Source organism: Xyrauchen texanus, chromosome 31 (genome assembly GCF_025860055.1).
Source record: "Xyrauchen texanus isolate HMW12.3.18 chromosome 31, RBS_HiC_50CHRs, whole genome shotgun sequence".
Lineage (NCBI taxonomy): Eukaryota > Metazoa > Chordata > Actinopteri > Cypriniformes > Catostomidae > Xyrauchen > Xyrauchen texanus.
The window spans coordinates 12,389,574-12,412,543 of NC_068306.1; the positions used below are offsets into that span (position 1 = coordinate 12,389,574).

The window sequence follows — 22,970 nt, forward strand, 5'->3', positions numbered from 1 at the left end:
ATTTCCCACACTGTTGAAACAACACACGATCGGCCATGCCACAGGAGAAGGTAAACACTCTTGAATAGATACAAAATGCCCGATGGGAGATGGCGCTTATCAATAACTCTGCATAACATGCATAATGAGGCCGAATTAGGGTACTGGAACATTCGGGAGCAACATGCCGACTTCCTGTGTGAACATGTTGAACAAACAGCCAGATCGTAGTCATATAGATGTTTAATCTTCTATAATAATTTGCTAATTTAAACATAAGATTTCATATACTTCTCTTCACTGTTGACAAGTCATGAACAATGACCTTCTAGAAAAGTAGTCAGGCACAAGGGAAGGAAACGCTGTATTATGAACATGAAAGTTTTGCAGGAAACATTCAAGAACAATCACATTCAATAAGATACATCAGATAAAAGAGCATTCAAAGTACAGCCAAGTTAAGGCCCTGGTAAAGCTACTTAATCTTTCTGCGTTCAGGATCAGATCGCGCCCGGTCGACCGCATTGCCTTTCAAAGTATACTCTTAACCACGAGTGATGCATGCACATACTAAATATGTTGTGATACTCTTATTGTTCAGGCATACGCATCAAGGATGCACACTGGCAAGGACTGTCCGCATGTTGAGAAAATCTAGGCCGCACATGGATAGTCCAAACAGAATGTGCTGATGATTACATTTACTTACAAAGAGGAAAACCAAAATATAATTTAGCCTTTAGAAACAGGCAAACAACATACCATGAGGAGATGGCAAACAGATAGATGACTTGTTCTGCAGTCATATGTTGTTGATCTGCAATCATATGTTTCTTAGCATGAGGTTTCAGTATAACCATTTAAGCTTTCTAGCTGCAACCCTTTACAAAATGTATTTATTTTTTGCAATATTTAGGCCTACATTAGATTGTCACTAAATCCCCTCGTAGTTCTCACCATACCCATCTTGATTTTGTCCTAAGGCAAAAGCAGCAAATGTTGATTTTGTCATCAGACAAAGCAGCAAATGTGCGCTAACTAGATTACTTACACAAGACAGGAAAAATTTAGATAAAACATCATTCTTGAATCAGTCACTGGATGGAGTCATTCCATTAGGAACGATGTAAGAGCTAAATTACGATAGCTTAAAAGATGCCACATTCCATGTTTTAAACATTAAGTGTAATATTCAAAACAGTTGCAATAATACTCATAATAACACTAATATAATATTAAATTGTTATATTATTAGTATTATTATCTGTAAGCAATAATGTACAGATTTTGCTCTTATGGAAAGAAATTGGTACTTTTATTCACCAAAGTGGCATTCAACTGATCACAATGTATCATTGGGTTATTAATAACATGAAAAATTACTATTACAATTTGAAATAAATGTTTAGAACTTCTTAAACTACACTGAACAAAAATATAAATGCAACATGCAACAATTTCAAAGATCTTACGGAGTTAATTTCATTTAAGGAAATCAGTTAATTGAAATAAATTCATTAGGCCCTAATCTATGGATTTTCACATGACTGGGAATACAGATACAGCATCTCTTGGTCACAGTAACCAAAAATAAAAAAGGTAGAGGCATGGATCAAAAATCCAGTCAGTATCTGGTGTGACCACCATTTGCTTCATGCAGCACGACACATCTCCTTCTCATAGAGTTGATAAGGCTGTTGATTGTAGCCTGTGGAATGTTGTCCCACTCCTCTTCAATGGTTGTGCGAAGTTGCTGGATATTGGCAGGAACTGGAACACGCTGTCGTACACGTCGATCCAGAGCATCCAATGCATGCTCAATGGGTGACATGTCTGGTGAGTATGCAGACCATGGAAGAACTGGGACATTTTCAGCTTCCTGGAATTGTGTACAGATCCCTGTAACATGGAGCCATGCATTATCATGCTGAAACATGAGGTGATGGCGGCAGATGAATGGCACGACAACGGGCCTCAGGATCTCGTCATGGTATCTTTGTGCATCCAAATTGCCAACAACTTTCGTTGTCCGTAGCTTATGCCTGCCCATTCCATAACCCCACCGCCACCATGGGGCACTCTGTTCACAACAGCAAACCACTCGCCCACACGACGCCATACACGCTGTCTGCCATCTGCCCGGTACAGCTGAAACCGGGATTCATCCATGAAGAACACACTTCTCCAGCGTGCCAGTGGCCATCGAAGGTGAGCATTTGGCCATTGAAGTTGGTTATGACGCCAAACCGCAGTCAGGTCAAGACCCTGGTGAGGAAGACGAACACGCAGATGAGCTTCCCGGAGTCGGTTTCTGACAGTTTGTGCAGAAATCTTCAGTTGTGCAAACCCACAGTTTCATCAGCTGTCCGAGTGGCTGGTCTCAGGCGATCCCGCAGGTGAAGAAGCCGGATGTGGAGGTCCTGGGCTGGCGTGGTAGCACGTGGTCTGCGGTTGTGAGGCCGGTTTGATGTACTGCCAAATTCTATCAAATAACTTTGGAGGCGGCTTATGGTAGAGAAATTAACATTCAATTCTCTGGCAACAGTTCTGGTGGGCATTCCTGCAGTCAGCATGCCAATTGCACGCTCCCTCAAAACCTGAGGCATCTGTGGCATTTTGTTGCGTGACAAAACTGTAAATTTTTTAGTGGCCTTTTATTGTCCCCAGCACCTGTGTAATGATCACACGGTTTAATCAGCTTCTTGATATGCCACACCTGTCAGGTGAATGGATTATCTTGGCAAAGGAGAAATGCTCACTAACAGGGATGTAAACAAATTTGTGCACAAAATTTGAGAGAAATAAGCTTTTTGTGCATATGGGAAATTTCTGGGATCTTTTATTTCAGCTCATGAAACATGGGACCAACAATATACATGTTGCGTTTTATATTTTTATTCCGTGTACTTCAAAGAGTTCTCATCAAAAAACCATGTGGGGCCTGGGTAGCTCAGCAAGTAAAGATGCTGACTACCACACCTGGAGTCGCAAGTTCGAATCCAGAGTGTGCTGAGTCACGTTGGGTTAACCTCCTCGTGGTCGCTATAATATGGTTCTCGCTCTCTGTGGGGCACGTAGTGAGTTGTGCTTGGATGCCGCAGAGAATAGCATGAAGCCTCCACACATGCTAGGTCTCCGTGGAAATGCGCTCAACAAGCCACGTGATAAGATGAGTGGATTGACTGTGTCAGACGTGGAGGCAACTGAGATTCGTCCTCCGCCACCCGGATTGAGGCGAGTCACTACACCACCATGAGGACCTAGAACGAATTGGGGGAGACCCCCAAAACAAAATCCTCCATGTGCAGCAATGACAGCTTTACAGTTCCTTGGCATTCCATCTATCAATTTGTCCAGATACTCAGGTGACATTTCACCCCACGCTTCCTCTAGCACTTGCCATAGATGTGGCTGTCTTGTCGGGCACTTCCCACACATCTTACAGTCTAGCTGATCCAACAAAAGCTCAGTGGGGTTAAGATCCATAACACTCTTTCCTATTACCTGTTGTCCAGTGTCTACTTCTTTGCCCACTCCAACCTTTTTTTTTTTTTTTTCCTGTTTCAAACGTGGCTTTTTCTTAGCAATTCTGCCCAGAAGGCCTGCACCCCTGGGTCTGCTCTTTACTGTTGTATATAAAATGGTGTTGAGCGGGTAGAATTCAATGAAGCTCTCAGCTGAAGACATGGGATGCATCTATTTCTCAAACTAGAGACTCTGATGTACTTATTTTGGCAATTCCAAGCATTGCATAGCCTTCATTCCTCAAAACAATTATTGGCTGACTAGTTTCTAGAGAAAGCTGTTGCTTTTTTGCCATTTTTCACTTAATATTGACCTCAACTCAAAAACAAACACAAAGACAATGTTAAGCTTCCTTTAATGATCCAAATAGCTTTCAACTGTGTTTAAAATAACAGCAAGTGATTTTGTAGTACCAAATTAGCAGTTTAGCATAAGTACTCAAGGATAAGGTGTTGGAGTGATGGCTGCTGGAAATGGGGTCTGTCTAGATTTAATCAATAATGACTTTTTTCAAATAGTGATGGTGCTGCTTTTTTACATCAGTAATGTCCTGACTTTACTTTGTGATCAGTTGAATGCCACTTTGGTGAATTAAAGTACCAATTTCCTCCCAAAACAGCAAAATCTGTACATCATTGCAAACTTTTGGACACCAGTGTATATATTGTTGAAAAGTATTATATTTTCATTTGATTAAAAGCTGTACAGTATGTATTTGATGAAACACAATTTGATCATAACATTTAATTAAAACATTTAACAAGGAATTCAGAAAAATTTCAACAGAAAAGGCATAATAAGACTTTATGCAGTTCTTTTAGATTTCATTTTTGGAAGTAAATTTCGGTGTAATTTCATAAAAGATCTGAGGGTTTTTTTATTTGTTGCCTAAGTATCGAGTTGGTATCATACCGAAGCCAACATTTTGGTATCGGAGCAACCCTAATGTAGTGTATGTTTGGAGTCTGGAATTTCCACATCCAAGTATGGCTTGATTTTGCACTCATTAACAACAACACTACAAGGATCATCATTTTGATGAGCAGCCAATGGGTTTGATGGGTCACATAAACACAGCCAATGCTGTCATTTACTAGTATGGACTTTTCCTCATACCTGCCTGTGTTGTAGTTAAAAAATAAATAAAATAAAAAAACAATCGCAGGGCTCCCCCTGTCGGTGATACAGTGCAGGTTCTTTCCTATGGATAAATATCTTCATAGTGTTCCATATAATAGGCATCATTAAAAAAGCCTTGAATCTACTCAGCCCAAACCAATACTGCAATACATTTAATCCTATATGATATATTCAATATGTCTGTCTCTCTCTCTCACACACACACACACACACACACACACACACACACCATAGCATTCCTCAGGAACACCAACTATTCCAGGAGCTGAGAATGACCTCACAGGTTAGCATAACATACTGGCACAGCAAAATGGACAGAGTATAAGTGGGTCTGATATCATCACGCTAACAGTGCAAATAACTTTATATTCATCGCACAACACTACTGTTGACAACAACTAGCTCTTGGCCATAGCTTCCTGCATGTAAAAACCTACAAACTACAGATACTGCTGAAATATTCTTAATCATCAGTAGAAAGCAGTTTGATGGTTTTGGCCCAAGCGTTTATAGACAAAGATGCATAATCGCTTTTGCCACTGTATTTACAATAGATAAACAGCCGCAGCATCAGAAGCCGGATAGTACAGTGGCCCTGGAACCAGCATAAGACCAATCACCTTGTCGTACACAAACAGCACAGGCTAACTTATTCAGCTTTCCGGGTTCCAGCGGTGCCCAAAGCAGGGGGAGGCCGCCACATTATTTTCCCTCACAAAGCTTCACGCGCTCAAAAAGCAGCGAGTTTTTATATTGAAACGGACCGTCAGGCGGGCTCTTTGAAAAAGCCGTGACTAAACGAGCCCGAGGCCAGTCGTTCAAAGCTTTGACCGGCTACTCACGATGGTCTGTCAATCAGTCATTGAGTCAAAGTGTTCCAAACAGCCGAATTACTATGATAAACCATTTACAACGTGAAAACGCTTCTCGGCTCTTACCTTAGTTTTCATTGAAGCCATGGCTCCTCAGCCCGAGACTCCACCCCTTACGTGTTACGTCACTGATTCACTTTCTTTCAAGTTATTTGGTGGTGTAAAAATTGGCACTGAGCTTATTATTCACTCATACGAAGGGACAAAAAGGGGACTGACTTCTGTCCAAACCTTCGTATTCTTTTTGCCGTGTTTATTTTAAGCGATTGCCTTAGTTTTTCAACCAGTCCTGACCACACGAGTATCTGTGCCGTTAACAAAAAAATAAGATAAGGGAAATGAGAAGTGCAGTTTTTGTGGTTTTTAGAATAGTTTATAATTAATAACAAATTATGATCCTCCATTAACATACTCCACGCATGATCTCATTTCATCTTTTTTTTCTCAGGCCTTCAAAGTGTGTGGACCAGGCATTCAGAGTCAATACACTGATGTCCATGTCCTTGCATGGCACTGTGATAATGATGGATTGGGGCTCAGTTTCCATGGCAACAAGAAAGAAGCAGCAGGCAAAGCTGGGTGAAGCCAGTCGCCTTGATCTTTTACCCCCACCCCACTTTGCTTCTGTTGCCAACAAACAAACGGTCCATGAAATATTGTTAACCAGAACATCTAAACTAACATATAAAGCTCTGTGGCTAATCTCAATTATGTTCATTTAAGTATGTTTACCAGTTTCCTATGTGCTGTACACCAAATTGGTTGATAACCATACTTATATACTTTTGTCTTTTCAATATTTACAATAAAAATACGGTGAACATGACTATTTCTCCACTGTTATCTTCATGTTTTCTCCATTGTTCACATGTACTAAAGACAAATGTACTCAACATGAAACAGCATTTGCAACCCAATTTACTTCTATAATGTAAAATGTCTGGCTGAAACTACATTTTCAATGAGAAAACAATGTAGGGCAAGACTTTTAGTAAATGAGTACATGACAAGTATTTTAAATGGAGATATTTAAATGAGTAACATCTTCATAACAGACAGAAGATAAGGAGAGAGAGAGAGAGAGAATTTAAGCTGTTTGATTCTGTCATGTCTTTACAAATAACATTTATCCACAATCGTGCTACTTTGTTTTAAAACCTGCTGAAAATGCAGAGGGAGAAAGGTACCACACAAATGACAAAATGCAACTTGATAAAGCCGTTGAACCTTTGGTGAAGAGAAAGAGACAGAACATATAAAACATTTGCACATTCAAATCAAACAAGAAAAGTGTTTGTCCAAGCTGCAACTTCAGCATAAAAAGAGATGGCTCCCCTTTACGACCTGATTCATTGACATTTTATTTCTTTTCCAATTTATTTTTATTTATATTCCATATATAAATATATACAATATAAGTGAATGAGGCTGTCAGTCACTAACATTCTCCCTAAAATCTCTATTTGCGTTCAACGGAGGAAAGTACGTCATATGGGTTTGAAACAATTGTCGGTCAAATAATTTTAATGTTTAAAACTATCCCTTGAAGCCAACAGAAACGGTCTCAAGGAAGAAAACCGTAAACATGCTGCATTATCACGAAAAGTACAACAGTTTTTTTGTCTTTGCTACAATTACAAGGAGACCAGTGATTAATCGTATTCACTTTTAAGGCAATATGTAGTTGAGAATACGGATCAGGTGTCTGTGATGATCTTAATTGTTAAAAATTGTGAGTTTAAATATTCAACTGAGATTACAACACAGTGCTGCTCACAGTGGAGAGAAAGTCTGACATTTAAATTCAGCTGCACTGTTAAAAGTCACAGTGGCCTGCTGTTATGCAATCAGCAAAGACAATGTTTGATTTGATTCTTCAAATCTTCAAGACTGATTATGCTCTATAAGCTCTTTAAATGGTACATAGTTCTATATAATATAAAAATATATATTATTGTCACTTAAAAGAGGAGATGGAGTGAAACTATGATATAGTCTGTACTGAATCTTTTAATTTAGCTTGATACAATCAGAATATGGAATGTCTTTCATCAGTTCTGTAGCTGATTTTCAAATTTCAAGAGAACCTGTGAGCTTCTTAATCACGCACTAAGCTAACAACAACTTTTTATTTTATTTTTGGGAGGATGAGGTTGGAGAAATCCCCCCTGAAATTCACAAACACACATACACACAAAGATAAAGTCTATAAAAGTGCCTTTTTGTGCTTCCAAATTCTTCAAAACTGTTCAAGGTTCGGAACAAGTAATAAGGGAAAAATGTATGACGTATTAAAGGACTATTGTGCACAAAATTGTACACAACAATCCTAGTACAGCCTAAGGCCTCACTGGAAAGCCATAATATGATGAAGACAAAGAGAAATATGAAATCATATGAGCAAACAATTCAAATACAAAACACACGTGCATGTATAGTTTGCATTACATTTCAAATGATGCATATAAGAAATGTATTTTCACTTTCCGAAAAAGTGCTGCAAGAAGGGTAAAAACACATCTGGTTTGTCCAACATCGCACATATTACCTAATATTCTTAAATCAAGAACTGTTTGAACCAATCACAGTCCCATGAACTAGCTAGAATCCCTATCAAATAATTCTAAGGAGAAATGATGAACCCTCGGAAAAGAATAGTATGATTATTTAGTTTGTTTGTTTTTTACGTTATACAAGGTAACAAAAATACCAACATAATTTTTCAAAACAGTGAGGCTTTAAGATGGGAGTAAGGAGTCGGTAGTGTCCTCCAAATATCTCTTGACAGCCAGTTAAAACAGAGAAAGTGTAAGTTTTCAAAATCATATGCAATGAAGTGCATTCAAAATGACATGCGATTTGTTGTTCCCTTAAGCATCCAAGACATAGCGGCTACCATTTGGCCAAGTTAGAAATGTGTCCATGATGGCTGATTACATTGATATTCCAAAGCTGCCTCCACAAGGGGTCCATGTCTGCTTGGTGATGAGTTGGACTGTATAAAGTCTGATGAAAATTCTACTTCCAACATCAACTATGATCAATACATATAACTTGTTCTTTCCAGAGCAACGTTCTCTGCGGCCCATGTCTTTGTCAAGAGCCATTCCTGCTAGCATAAGCATGGAGTTCCTCAAGATTCCCATATCAGCACAAGGAAAGAGTCTTGTCAGACAGGCAAGAAATTACAGGTTGTAGGTTTTTTCAGATTTTACTGAGCTTCCCATAAGGCCAGCTTTGGATGAATGAAAAACAAGTAAACTCAATGTAACTTACAAGGTTCAGATGCAGGTATTTCTTTCATAAAAACACACGAGCATATCTAGTGATTGCTCAAGAGTGCTACGTCTTCTTAGGCACTGAATAAACTCTCTCCTTTTTCAGTTCCATGGTTGACATGATCATTTGAGGGGATCAACTTAGAAACAGGGTGAGATATAGAAATTATCCTTTTAAGTATTAAAGATATTTGGCCCATGGAAGGGAATAGTCAGATTTGGGGTCTGGCGGCTGTGTCTATACTGTCCAATAGTGGGCACTCAAGGAATTGCATGGAAAAATCAATGAGACCTCTGACTGGTCTACCTCGTGCTACTGTTGAAGCTGGAATTGTTGCTACTGCAGCTTTCCTCGTAAGTGGGAGGCGGCTCTGAAAATTAGAGAGACAAACATAAAAATGTATTACTTGCAGATTACTTGTGAATTGTAATCAGGTACTGATTAAAAATTGCATGGCAAAAAATGCAATCAGAAATGTAATCTCAGATTACATTTATGGGGTACTATAATCCAATTACTTTTGAATTAATTTTGGACTACTTTCAACCTAATTCTGCATGATTAAATGTTTGAGTGGTGCTTATGTTCACAAATTCTGAAAAACTATAGCATATGTAAAACTATGCATATTTTCATGTTTTCCCCCGTGGTGCTGATAGAGGTATAGGTCCTCCATCAATAATACACTCAAATATGTTAGAGTTTAAGAGGCATTTCTTATTGGACTTTCTAAAATTATGGAAATGTTCCCAGGGGGCACGTTAAAACAAATGTGGTTATGCAATTTCGCCATTTTAAAACGCGATCCACGTTTGGTAATATATCAGACCAGTTATTTTTGTGAATCCGCATCACAAAAATGTCCAAAAGATATCACTACACAAAAAAAGTGCATTTATACATTTGCGAAGCTGACAACAAAAATGTATTTAAGAAACTAAAAGTAACTTTAGTGCGCTAATCCTGTACACTGTATTTGTGCATTTTGATGTGTTTGATGGACAAAACCCTTAGAAAGACATTGCGACATATGGTTATATCACACACACAGTGATCATTCAAATCATAATTCGAAAAATGTGCTTGAGTTGGTTAGATTTGCGATGTAATATAAAAAATAAAATAAAAAAAAAAACATTCAAACATACATCCAAATGCTTCTTTAGATTTTACATAGAATCCTTCGCAGTTGGCAGGATATTAACTTTTGGAAGACAGAGTTTACATAGCACAGTGATGTTTTTGCCCTGTGTCCCTATAGATCCAGAGGTTAAATGCAGAGGTAGATCGCTTCATCTTTACCTGGCTGGCTAGTAGTGAGTATCAGCTCTAAATATGCAATAAACACAACCCTCCCCCTCTCTTCCAAAAACACTCGAAGGCTTAACAAACATATTTCAGTCGTGTGCTTATTTACAATGGAAAATGTAAAAGATTGAAAAAGGAGAACAATTAGGATGATCAATAAATTATAAAAAAATGTACTGCCATTGCCTTGTAAATGTGTAATCATGTAATCTATAAAAAAGTAACAGTAGCCTGATGTTTGTAATCTGATTACATAATTCAGATTACATGCAATCTGTTACTACCCAGCACTGATAATGTTTTATTTAAAGATGAAGTGTGTAATTCTGCACAACTTGTGTCACCGAACAGAACTGCAAAAAGGACTGTTTTCTAACAGGTTTCCCAACCCCCCCTCTCATTTTCATAAACAAATTGATTTAACACATTTTAATGGGACACTAATTTTAGACTACACTGTAAAAATGTTCTACAGTAAATGCTACAGTAAAAAAAATATTCAACATATTTATTGAACAAGACAATACATGTAATTTTATGGCAAAGTACTGTAAAATATGTTAAATATATACAGCTGCTTATTAAAAATAGTAAAAAGTATGATTTATTTAATAGTTAACAGTCAAAATATAATTAACAAGACAATACATGTACTTTTATGTACATTATAGTTATGTACATTGGGGTGTTTTATGTTACATTTTATGTTGTTTCATTAATGTTTATTGCACAATTTTAGTATGATATGTGTTACCCTAATGTTGTTCTGTGTTTGTTTGAGTAAAACTGCACTGCCAATACATAATTATTGAATATAATAAATAGTAACAATAAAAATGCTATTTACAAATTGTAACAATAAATAGTAATATAAAATATTTAATTAAGTCATCTTATGCCCTTATATTTAACCAACTGTGTTACTATGGTGGTTAACAGTACAGTTAAAGGTGCAATGCCGAAGCTGAAACATGGTCACTGTATTATTTATGGTGAATTTCTGGCACCATAAATTGTACAGAATTTATTTTTTTAATATTTTTTTGTACAGTGTAGATCACCCACCATGTGGATATTCCCAGGTACTATATTCGGGTGGCAGGATCAGAGGACAGGAAGTGGGTACCGGGGTAGCATTACCCTCTGTAAAGAAAGGTATGGTGGCTCCTGTGGACACACAGAACAAAGGTGCAGAGCCATCTGAGGACTGGGCGAGCTGTTGGCTCTGCAGTGGTACTGGACCAGACGTGTGACCGAATGCACTGGGAGACATGGAGAGTGTCACGCCAGATGGGTCCTGCTGAGAATGACTCTTGGTGGGGATCTCCTCGTTGGCTACTCCTCCGGCTCCCAGATCACCCTCCAGCTCCTCCTCAGCAGGAGGGGCACTGGGGACCACGGATGCAGGGCTGAGTCTTGGCCTGGCAGGCATTGGAGCACCATGAGCAATGGGGTGTGGAATGGCAGTGTTTATGGCAATGTTCCCAATGTAGATGGGTAACGTGACCACAGCCTCGGGAGATTTGAGTGAAACCTGTGAGAAAGGAGACCAACATACAGAGTATCTGCACACAGTACATGCATGAAAAGACACTGATTGACAGTCTCTTTTTAGATAAACCTTCAATTGAAATACTTCAATTAGAGTATTCAAATGAACCTTAATCCATCTTGGCCAGGATGGGAAATTAACTTTTTCTTTTCATATTTCCATTTGTTCCTGGCCTTAAAAGTGGGATTGGATCTTTTGGTCTATTTTTTTGTCAAAGGGAAATACGTGTTTTCTAATTCGCCTGCCACAGTGGCTGATCGATAAGGCAATATTAGTCACCAGTTACCAAAAAATAACTCTGATTTGGCTGGTGGAGGGTGTTATTTTCCCCCCTGATTGAAAAGTGACACTTGAAAGCAACATTTTATTGATAACCAGTCTGATCTCATGAAAATTACTTGAGTTTAGCAACATTTTTGCAAAATGACATCACTTGGTTCATTACATGCATCATGGCAATTCCGAGGTGAATGCGTGGCAGAAACAGAGAGTTAAAGGGTTAGTTCACCCAAAAATTTAAATTCTCTCCTCATAACTCATCCTTATGCTATCCCAGTTGTGTCTGACATTCTTTCACCTGCTGAACACAAACGTAGATTTTTAGATTAATATTTCAGCTCTTTAGGGCCATTAAATGCAAGTGAATGGGTGCCAAAAATTGTAAGCTCCAAAATCCAACATAAAAGTTCTCCAGATGACTCTGTTGTTTAAACCATTGTCTTCTGAAGCAATATGATAGGTGTGGATGAGAACCAGATCAAAATGTATAATATTTATATTATTTATACTTTTATCATATCATGTTGGAAAACATGGATTTAACCACTGGAGTCATATAGATTACTTTTATGCTCCCTTTGTGTGGATTGTGGAGCTTCAAAGTTTTGCCACCCATTCACTTGCATTGTATTGACCTCAAGAGCTGAGATATTCTTCTAAAAATCTTTATTTGTGTTCTGCAGAATAAAGAAAATCATACGCATCTGCTATGCCAGGAGGGTGAGTAAATCATGAGACAATTATCATTTTTTGGTGAACTATTCCTTTAAATGTTCTCCCAAACAAATGAGATTTTTTAAGATTAATGCTCAATCTAGTTTTAAATCAAATAATTAAAAAAAACATGTGATTGTCGATTGTGCTTTAATACGTAAATAATATTTGTTTTTGGACCCTCAAGTGAGCAAGCCAACAAAAAAGATGTTGGTTATTGGAGAAATCAACCCTGGGAGCATCAAGGCTCACATTGAAGGCCAGTACCCCCAAGTCCATCCTGTCCATCCTGAGTCCAAGGTTCAGGCAATGGCACATAAAGTATCCCATATTTTGGAGTTGGCATCAGTTCATCCTCTGTGAAGTCCATCATAGTAGACTGACGTGAAGTCTGGCTGGCACAGGCTGCAGATAGCCGTCATCACTCAGAGACATGTAGCACTGGGATTTGGACATCAGGCAGGACGGGTGCTGGCTCTGGTAACCTCAGGATGCAATCATGCCATTTTGTGGTGCTTCCATGACACTTTCAGCTCATATGTCTACATGTGTGCTGTTCTTTTGTAATGCAAGCATTCAAATGTATCGCTTAAGTCATGCACTATATTAAAAGTGTTTTGATGTCTTGAAGATAGCATTGTGTAACAAACAGGATAAAAAGTGTTTATGAACAGATGATCTTCCATTGTACTCCTAATTTTTATGAAACTGAATAAAAGTAGCTGTTGTAGTGCTTCTAGTGTTTATTTTACTATTAAATGTCTTTGATACGTACAACAATCCACGTAAAAGTTTAATGTAATTCTATGAGATCAGGTTGGTAAAAACATAGGATGCTATCCTCTTAAGAGATAACAGCTTTTTTACTCAACACCTTTGATTAATTTCTGAAGAAATCAAAACAATGTTGATAATCAGCATATATTTTTTCTCCAGCAAGTTTAAAAAAAGAAAGTTCCTAAATTTCATTTGGTCCCAAAATAGTGTCCCATACCTGGATAAAATACTCTGTGCTTATGAGGCTGCAGCCAGTGAGGCCTGACTGGGGAAGAGGAGGGACAATGATCTGTTCTCTCCACTCTGCATGTCTGCCCGCCTTCACCCCGGCACCCTCGACCTCCGCTATGGGCCGTAGGTCAAACACTGGCCGCTTTGTCCTATACGTCACTCTCTGCACAGGGAAGTAAGGAGAAAGACAGTTATTCAACAGATAAATCTTTCACTTTCATTCATTTATTTTGAAAAAACTAGAGTAAACTAGTAGGGGGTCATACTTTTATTGTCTACTCACCTGTATGAGGCTAGCCAGCACACAGCCAGTGTCTTTACCAGACTTGTTGTGGATCTCAGCAGACAGTTTGATGACCTGACCAGGAGTGTATCCTCTCAGATCACTCCAAGCCCTCAGCAAAAGCGTGCCTGTTTTTACCAGGAAGTAGTTAAACTTTTTTGTTGTCACAGCACAGCTGGGTTGCTGGGGAAAGAAGGGAGGATATTAGGAATTGTAATTGTTAGTAATGGCACCAAATTGTGGCAGGATAATGTGGTACCATAACTAAAAAAACACAATCATCCATTTTTTTATGAAAAAAATTAAGAAATTAAGTTAGACTGGCACGATCCTTTACCATCAATAAATGATAGTGGATTCTAACCTCTATATCTGGCAACTCATTGAGGTTGAGTACATTAAGCAGGTAGAAGGGTCGCTGTGTCTTGTAGTCCTTTGAGAAACGTGGTGTGTCAATTAAAGCCCTAATTTTGTACAGAATTTTCCCAAACGGGCCTTCAAACGAGGTTGGAACAGATACTAAAGAGGATATAAATTGAGAAGAGTAAGTTATTTTGGAAGTGGTCAAAAGCTTTCCTATGCAAGAAGCAATAATAACAACAAATATGTATTTTGCATAGTATGAATATTGTTCAAGGACCAGAATGTCTGATATCATGGCATTAGGCCTCAAATTATTCAATATAATATATACAGAGTTCTGCTATTGTATTAAAATTAAAAGCATCTGCTGCAAAATTCAAACCAAAATGAAAAAAAAAAAAAACATTACATTTTTATCACTTATATCCCTCTCAGCACCTATCAGTATTTGCATGGTGAATAATGCCCAAAGCAATCCTGAAAATTGGACAGCAAAATCCCTAAATGGACAGCTGTTAATACAATCCACCAGCAGGGGGCGCAGCTGCAAGCTGCAGGACTGCATTAATTAAGCGGTCAGGAATTTTACTGTCACATCTATCTTAATATCACATGATGAGGCATGTGTTTATGCTGGAAGAGGTGGGGTAGCAACAAAAAGACTTTATACAGCTGCTGAAAGATGAAAGTTAAAATTAAACTTCTTATGCCCTATCATCACACTTCAAAAACACACGGCATAGTTTAACCTCACACCCGAGTGCACTCTGCTTAACCACTCTGAGGTCTAAAGTGAAAGTGTCCTCAGTTAATGGCTAACATTAAGTTTTTCACAGTGAAAATGGTATTTAAATGCTAAACTTAGAATGAAAGAGAATCACCTGGAATGAGAAACTGAAAGGGAAAGCTGTGCTCACCAGATGGCAGAGTACCTGCAGTGGCAGAGAGAAAAATGTCATTTGTCTTTTCATTTACATTAAAACCTATGTGCTTAGCAGGCATTTTCTTGCCGTTTAACATATTATTCAGGACTTTTTCATAGTATAGAAGAAAAAGGACAAGAAATGATGGGGGGAGAAGAGGGAAACAAGTGTGGGAAATATTGCCAGTCACACTCGAATCCGTTTGGTCTATATGAAAACTCGGCTCAACGTGTCTCAATGTTCCAAAGAAAAATGACTTAACTTTGCAAACCTTTCAAACTTGCCACCTTTTGTTTGATCAGTTAACAATCCTTGAGTGAATTGATTTGGTTGTTACAACACCACTATAAAAGAGTTATCTATATATCTATAAACCGGTGTGGTTGAAGAAATCTCATTACTATAGGACTAACCAGGGTTGTAAACACAAGAAAATAGATAGTCAACCAATTTGGGGTTTTCAATGGTTGATTCTTGCATTATTCTATTTTCCCTTATTCTATTTGTAATATCTAAAAGCCACTTCACCTACAGTAATTTATGGATATTGACACATACCTGATATATATTAACCAGTCCTGATTAGGGATGCACCGATACCACTTTTTTGGAAAACAAGTACGAGTACGAGTACTTGCATTTCAGTACTCGCCGATACCGATACCGAGTGCTTAATAAAAAAAACATGATTTAAATTTACAGGTAACAGCTTTAGTCATATAATTTAACAAAAAAACAAGGGACTAGTTTGGAATTAAGAACATTTATTTAAAATGAAAAGCATGTTGTATGCAACATATTACAGAATAAATAATTATTAAAAAAAATGTAAACAGTAACAGTGCAACTCAAGTATTTTTTTCAGTTTGTTGTAAACTCTGCTGCTTTGGACAACACCGTGGTATCGGTCCCCGGTATCGGGGGACTTTTAACGAGTACGAGTACTTTAGAAAATGTGGTATCGAGGCCGATACCAGATACCGGTATCGGTGCATCCCTAGTCCTGATATATTTCTAAAACAAGCCTTGAATGTTTGTGACAAGTCAAATTAATGTGTTTGACCAGTCGGGTGTGAAGAGACATGACAGTCTTGTGTCTACAACACATCAGACAGATTGTGCAAACACTTCAATATGTCTTCATATTGTTAACAGAGCTCCAGAGATAGAGATCTCAGTGTCATCAGCAGAGGAGATCACATGGGGTAATGTTTTACTGCTGGAGATCTTTCATTAAGTGCATGCTGTCAAACTGAATTGGAGGAGGTGGAGATGATCAGTATCGCTATGATGATCTGCTTAACTTGACCTGAAGAGCTGTGGGCACTAAATCGTTTTAGAAAAGAGCGAATAGAAATGGGGGAACTAAATGGACAGGAATGGGTGCAATTAGAGTCAGAAATTACCAGGACCCAGGGCAAAAATGTCACCAAAAATGACAAAAGTGAACCAGATATTTTAGATATTTTATTCTAGGCCCAAGAATGATCTTGTGAATTATTTACAAAAACATTTGTATTGAATAATTTTAAGTAACAGCCATAATTGATAGATTTATCATTTATTTAATGTATTATATATATTCAAAATATTATATATATGTGAATATTTTCAAAATATATATATATATAAATAAATGTGTGTATTTAATAATATATAAAATATAATCTTATATAATATATAAAGTATACAAAATGATTTAAACACATGTGTAATTGTATTTAATAAATACATTTATTTAATATATTATTATTTATATATGACATGATTTATGAAAATATATTTTGTAATAATATATATTATCTTTACAATATTACATTATATGTATATGTATATATACATATATGCAGCCAAATCACAGCAGTTTTAATTTAGGGCCATATACACGATTGTGAGTGTGATATTGCTTATATACAACAGTCCAATGAATAGGTACATCTTAAAAAATTTTGAAAAATGGAGTACGGTCATAAAAATGCATTTGTGCTTTTTTATGCACAAAAATGCAATAAAAATAATTGCAAAATAATTGTGTAATATATTTTGGTAATAATATATATAATATAAAAATTACAAAATATTTCATATTACCCTCCTTTACCCCAGGTGGATAATACAGCCCCTAAAATTCAAAAAATAATCATCTGTTCTGGCACTGGTGCAAATGTAAACTCTTTGAATAGGGGGTCACAGTCCAATCAGAACACTCAATTGTGGCAGCATCAGCCCAAGTGCTGATATACCACATTACTGTTCAACCACTCAGACTCTCCATTTCATTGCTTGGAAATCAAAGTGTTAACAACTTTTAAGGCTGTGGTAAACTGTGTGTACATAATAGATGCAATGAAGCAGAATCATACAAAGAAAGAACCCTGTTACATTTCCCAGAACTGCACCTTGCCAGTGTGGCAGTTCTCACATGCCCTAATTAGAATGCTATGAAACGCATTCAACTATTATATTATTTACTTTAAAACACAGTGACCTCACACACACATTACAACGCCCAATTTTCAATATCTGGAGTATTAGAAGCATCTAAATCTATACCGCCACAACACTGTGCATCAGGATTGCTGAGCTTTGAAGAGCGGAACTCGAACTCTTAATGGGCAGACAGCATTAGCTTTTGGCAGTGAGCAGAGAGAGTCGTTCAGTGTCTGTTGCCCTGTGGGCTAGGATGAGAATGGTTACCCAGCACATTCGTGCCTCTGTTGATTCAGATGGCCGGGCCGCTGAAAGGTTCTTAGGGGGAAAGGGTCGTAAGACAAGACTGAGCATGTGAACAAGCACTCTGACAGGGAAAGATCAGCCAGGACACATTTGCCATGAGCTCACACTTCACCTCAAGGCAGAACACAATGACTGTGTCACCTGAACAAGGGGGAAAGGGAGAGCGAGAGAGAGAGAGAGCGAGAGAGAGACAGCGATACTGTAGAGAGAAGGGGAGAGAAAATTCTAAAAGTCAAAATTCTTTAAATTCAGCCTCTTTTTATAGAGATACCTGTCAACAGAATTCACGGAACATTGCAGAACTTTGGCTAAATGAAATCATGGATTAAAATTTGTGAGACTTTATTGTTTCTTACAAAATGGCACAAACAATAGAATCACATTTTCCCCTGAACTTAAATTCTGAGAATACAATAACTTGTAGGAGAAATTCCAGTAATTAATAATTACTATTTTCTCAAAGGTATGCATGTAATTTTTGCACCACATGTATAAAAAAACAGCATTTTATACTTAACTTTTTATACATTATAATTTTAACAACTGATGAACACTAAGGCAACATGCCATTATTTTTTTATGTAAATATTTAAATAAAGGAGCCTATTGCATATTAGCTATTTTTACAGTGGTTTTGAAAGTTTTGAGAATTGTACAATTTAATTGGTACCATTTTGACACTGTTTTGACATCACAACCATCCGTTTCATCAGAAATAACAGCCCACACATGCTATTTAACATTTATTTTTATGCACACACACACACACATTTTTACCACATTCTTCATTATGGACTATAAAATTAAACAAATGAGAGGTTTCTTGTTTAACGGGAAAACTCAAATCTTACCTACTTAAAAGGTTATGTGATATCTGACACATTCAGACAGACAGGAAGAAAACGAACAGTGAGACATGTACTCAGAACAGGAAATCTCTCAGACACAAACAGCTGACTGAGCAATATGAATTAAAGAAGGAACACAACAAAGCCAGCTAAGTGAGCAAGATTTTTGTTTTAGGGTACAGCCATTGAAGCGAAAGGGATAATTCACCCAAAACAGTCATCGGTCATCATTTACTCATCCTTGTGTTGCACCAAAGTATCCTTTTGTGTTCCGACAGATGGGTGAGTAAATGATGACAGAAATGTATTTTTGAATGAACTATCCCTTTAACTCTTATATGCATACAGTGTGTCTTTAGTGACCCAGGACCTCATTCCAACCCCTGAACTGCATCAATTTTTTTGGAGTTGCGCCCTCACCTCTTTAGTATTCTCAATCTTTCTCTTATAAATTGTGTAACACATAAAAAAAATGGCAAAAAGTGCAACAATTATGATTATTTTTTATTTTAACTTAATGGCTTAAGTAACAAAAGTGTATAGGGTCATTAGAGATCCTAGGTATATAAGTGTTCAGAAAGTATTCAGACACCTTCATTTTTTCCCACATTTTGTTATGTTGCAGCCTTATGCTAAAATGCTTTAAATTATTATTTTGTTCACATCAATCTACACTCTATACCTTATAATATCAAAGCAAAAACCAGATTTTTTAATAAATTAGCTAATTTATTAAAAAGAAAAACTGAAATATCACATTGACACGAGTATTCAGACCGTTAACTCAGTACTAAGTTGAAGCACCTTTGGCAGCAATTACAGCCCAAGTCTTTTTGTGTAAGATACTACAAGCTTTGCACACCTGTATTTGGGGATTTTCTGCCATTCTTCTCTGCAGATCCTCTCAAGCTCTGTCAGGATTGATGGGGACTGTCGGTGGACAGCCATTTTCAGGTCTCTCCAGAGAATTTTGATAGGGTTCAAGTCTGGGCTCTGGCTGGGCCACTCAAGGACATTCACAGAGTTGTCCCTAGGCCACTCTTGTGTTGTCTTGGCTGTGTGCTTAGCATTGTTGTCCTGTTGGAAGATGAACATTCTGCCCAGTCTGAGGTCCTGAGTGCTCTGGACCTGGTTTTATTTAAGGATATCTCTGTATTTTGCTGTATTCAGATTTTCTTTCAACCCTGACCAGACCCACAGTCCCTGCCTCTGAAAAACACTCTTACAGCTTGATGCTACCATCACCATGCTTCACTGTTGGAATGGTATTGCTAAGGTGATAAGCGGTGCCTGGTTTCCTCCAGACATGGCGCTTGGAACTGAGGCCAAATGTTCAATCTTCAGTTCATCAGACCAGAGAATTTTGTTTCTCACAGTCCAAGAGTACTTTAGGTGCTTTTTTGCAAAATCCAAGCTGGCTTTCATGTGTCTTGCACTGAGGAGATGCTTCCATTTGGCCACTCTGCTATGAAGCCCAAAATGGTGGAGTGTTTCAGTGATGGTAGTCCTTCTGCAAGTTTCTCCCATTTCCACACATGATCTCTGGAGCTCAACCAGTGTGACCATCGGGTTTTTGGTCACCTCTCTTACCAAGGCCCTTCTCCCCCGATTACTCAGTTTGGCCGGGCGGCCAGCTCTAAGAAGAGTCCTGGTTGATCCAAACGTCTTCCATTTAAGAATTATGGAGGCCACTGTGCTCTTGGGAACCTTCAATGCAGCCAAATGTTTTTGTACCCTTTCCCAGATATGTGCCTCAACACAATCCTGTCTCTGAGCTCTGCAGGCCGTTCCTTTGACCTCATGGCTTGGTTTTTGCTCTGATATGCATTTTCAGCTATGAGACATTATATAGACAGGTGTGTGCCTTTCCAAATCATGTCCAATCAATTGAATTTGCCACAGGTGGATTCCAATCAAAGTGTAGAAATATCTCAAAGATGATCCAGAAAAATGGGGATGCACCTGAGTTAAATATCAAGTGTCATAGCAAAGGGTCTGAATAATTATGTCACTGTAATATTACATTTTACACAAGGCAAACATAAGGGGTCTGAATACTTTCTGAATGCACTATATATATAATTGATATATGGCATGATATCATTTCATGATATATGAAATAAACAGAGTATATCACAATATATTTTATTCTATTATTTTCTAAATTTCTTGCAATATTTTGGTCATTTTACCCTATCTGGGCATTTTGTAGATCCATTTGTGATAAATATATGTGCTAGGTGAAGTGTGAAGAGTGTTGGGTGAAATTCCCATGGATTTAAGGGTTAAGTAAACCTGAAATTGAGTGAGCTGATGAATAGATGTTGACCTTCTTACCTTTGTCGGCCACAGACAGTGTGCTGCTCAAGTATCGCTCCTCCAACATCCATGATGCATCATTCAGCTTGGAGGAAATGCCACAAGACCCAACGCAGTTCACTTTGATGGCTACAAAAGAGTCAGAGACACAACAATTACATTTCAGCTTCTTCAAAATCCAGAGCACTTCTTAGAATTCTTCTTTTTTCTTTGTATTTCCTAAAATGATGTAATGGGTATTCTATAAACTGTATGTCATGTGCAAATAAAAAATTTTCACAAAGAGGTTTTATTTCTGATGAAACAAAACCATAGGAGGCAAACTATATTTATCTTTCTGCCACCTCATCATACCTGTTTGACTTCCAATAAAACTGTTTGCAATGTTGGAAAACCACTATCCAAACAAACATACATTAGGTTTTTTAACACCACACGCCACCAGTCAAGAAAAGATGTGGCATAAGCACAGGTCTAATAAGCAAAATAAAGGTAACTTGAGAATGACTGGTTATCACTTTTTTCCATAATAAACAGATCTGATCTCATATTCTTGATGGTTGAGTATAAAAGGACACGTTGAATTCAAATAATTTTCTTCGAACAACCGGTCCAATTTCTATCGAACCATGGAACAGACAATCCGTACGAATTAAAGGTTCACTCAGACAGAAACGCTGCCCTTTTGTCTGGTGCATCTAACAGAAACAGGCATACTTTAGCAACATGTTTGACAACATTTGGGTGGGGTCTGAAGCGTAAATGTAATCAAAATACTGAGATGTTACCGCTAAAAGGCATGTGTCATTGTAGTGTCACTAAAAGCGTACCAGTTCCAGTACATTTACACACTTAAAAAGGTATGTTCCGGGTTCAAAACAAGTTTGTGGCATAAGTTTATTTAGACTTGCAGTCACATTTATGCCTTTAAACCCTCCAAAAATGGGTTCCATTCACTTCCATTGTACCCTCAATTTTTGCTTTTTTAAAGAAAAGGAGGGACGAGCTGAAATAATGTTTTCTGTTGATTGAGCTTAACTGGTTTTGAACCTGGAACATACCTTTAATATGTGAGCAGGGCTTTGAGCAGCCTCAGGTCAAGATTAAAGCTCAGAGTCAGACAAACACAAATAACTTGTGTGACAATTTACATGACCATTTCAAGCTGTTTGCTTAAATCTGAATTTAAGCCATGTGACCACATGCTGATCTGCTTATGTAATGGACCAGTGGTTGGTAAAGCCCAAAGAATCTCAATTGGATTGACCCAAAACAGCAGGGCAGAGAAAACTCAATCATTATGGCTTCACTCTCTGGATGACATCAAATTCATTGGTCTCACACAATGGCAGGAAGCAATCTTCACTCAACATTTAAACAATCTGTACAGAACTAGGGCTGGGTGGTATAAAAAAAAAAAAAAGCTAGATATTTTAATCCGATATTGATATAAATATCGGATTAAAATATTAATATTCAATGTATATTTTTATATTTATGCATTTGCTCTAAAACTGCTTAAAAGTGTGATTGCAAAATCAGGGATAGCAAAATGAGTCTATGGTCTTCCTGGACAACTTAAAAGTGAATTAGAATCATTGCAATATTCAAGATGTTGCTTACATTTATATTGTACGTGTATGATTGTAAACCTGTTTTGCATTTAAAAAGCAATAGAAAGAAACTGGCGAGAGAGAGAGAGAGAGAGAGAGAGAGAGAGAGAGAGAGCGTTAAGGCAGAGCGTGATGCAGGAGATTAAAAAAAATTAACAGATGTCAGTGACACTTTTTAGTATGCAAGACAAAGAGCTCAGCATCCCAGAATGATAAACTGCTTAGTGTA

At 37.6% G+C, this 22,970-nt stretch overlaps 2 protein-coding genes across 7 annotated transcripts in view; both read right to left on the reverse strand.

The window, feature by feature from the left end:
- The window catches only part of LOC127625195 (histone-lysine N-methyltransferase EHMT1-like), a 43,313-nt gene extending 37,694 nt beyond the window's left edge, over positions 1-5,619 (reverse strand). For all 5 annotated transcript variants that reach the window (XM_052100316.1, XM_052100320.1, XM_052100317.1 and 2 more), the window contains exon 1: positions 5,583-5,619. In XM_052100316.1, coding sequence (XP_051956276.1) covers positions 5,583-5,603 — 21 coding nt within the window. In that variant the 5' untranslated portion in view covers positions 5,604-5,619. The remainder of the gene's footprint in view (positions 1-5,582) is intronic.
- An 806-nt stretch (positions 5,620-6,425) lies between these two features.
- Positions 6,426-22,970, reverse strand: part of LOC127625164 (arrestin domain-containing protein 1-like) — a 52,972-nt gene continuing 36,427 nt past the window's right edge. Inside the window, exons 2-8 of one of the 2 annotated variants that reach the window (XM_052100258.1) lie at positions 21,147-21,257; positions 15,184-15,234; positions 14,304-14,458; positions 13,940-14,122; positions 13,643-13,819; positions 11,169-11,637; positions 6,426-9,165 (exon numbers count right to left, since the gene is read on the reverse strand). In XM_052100258.1, the coding sequence (XP_051956218.1) occupies positions 9,098-9,165; positions 11,169-11,637; positions 13,643-13,819; positions 13,940-14,122; positions 14,304-14,458; positions 15,184-15,234; positions 21,147-21,195 (1,152 nt within the window). In that variant the 5' untranslated portion in view covers positions 21,196-21,257 and the 3' untranslated portion in view covers positions 6,426-9,097. The remainder of the gene's footprint in view (positions 9,166-11,168; positions 11,638-13,642; positions 13,820-13,939; positions 14,123-14,303; positions 14,459-15,183; positions 15,235-21,146; positions 21,258-22,970) is intronic. The other variant, XM_052100257.1, reaches the window with a different exon arrangement.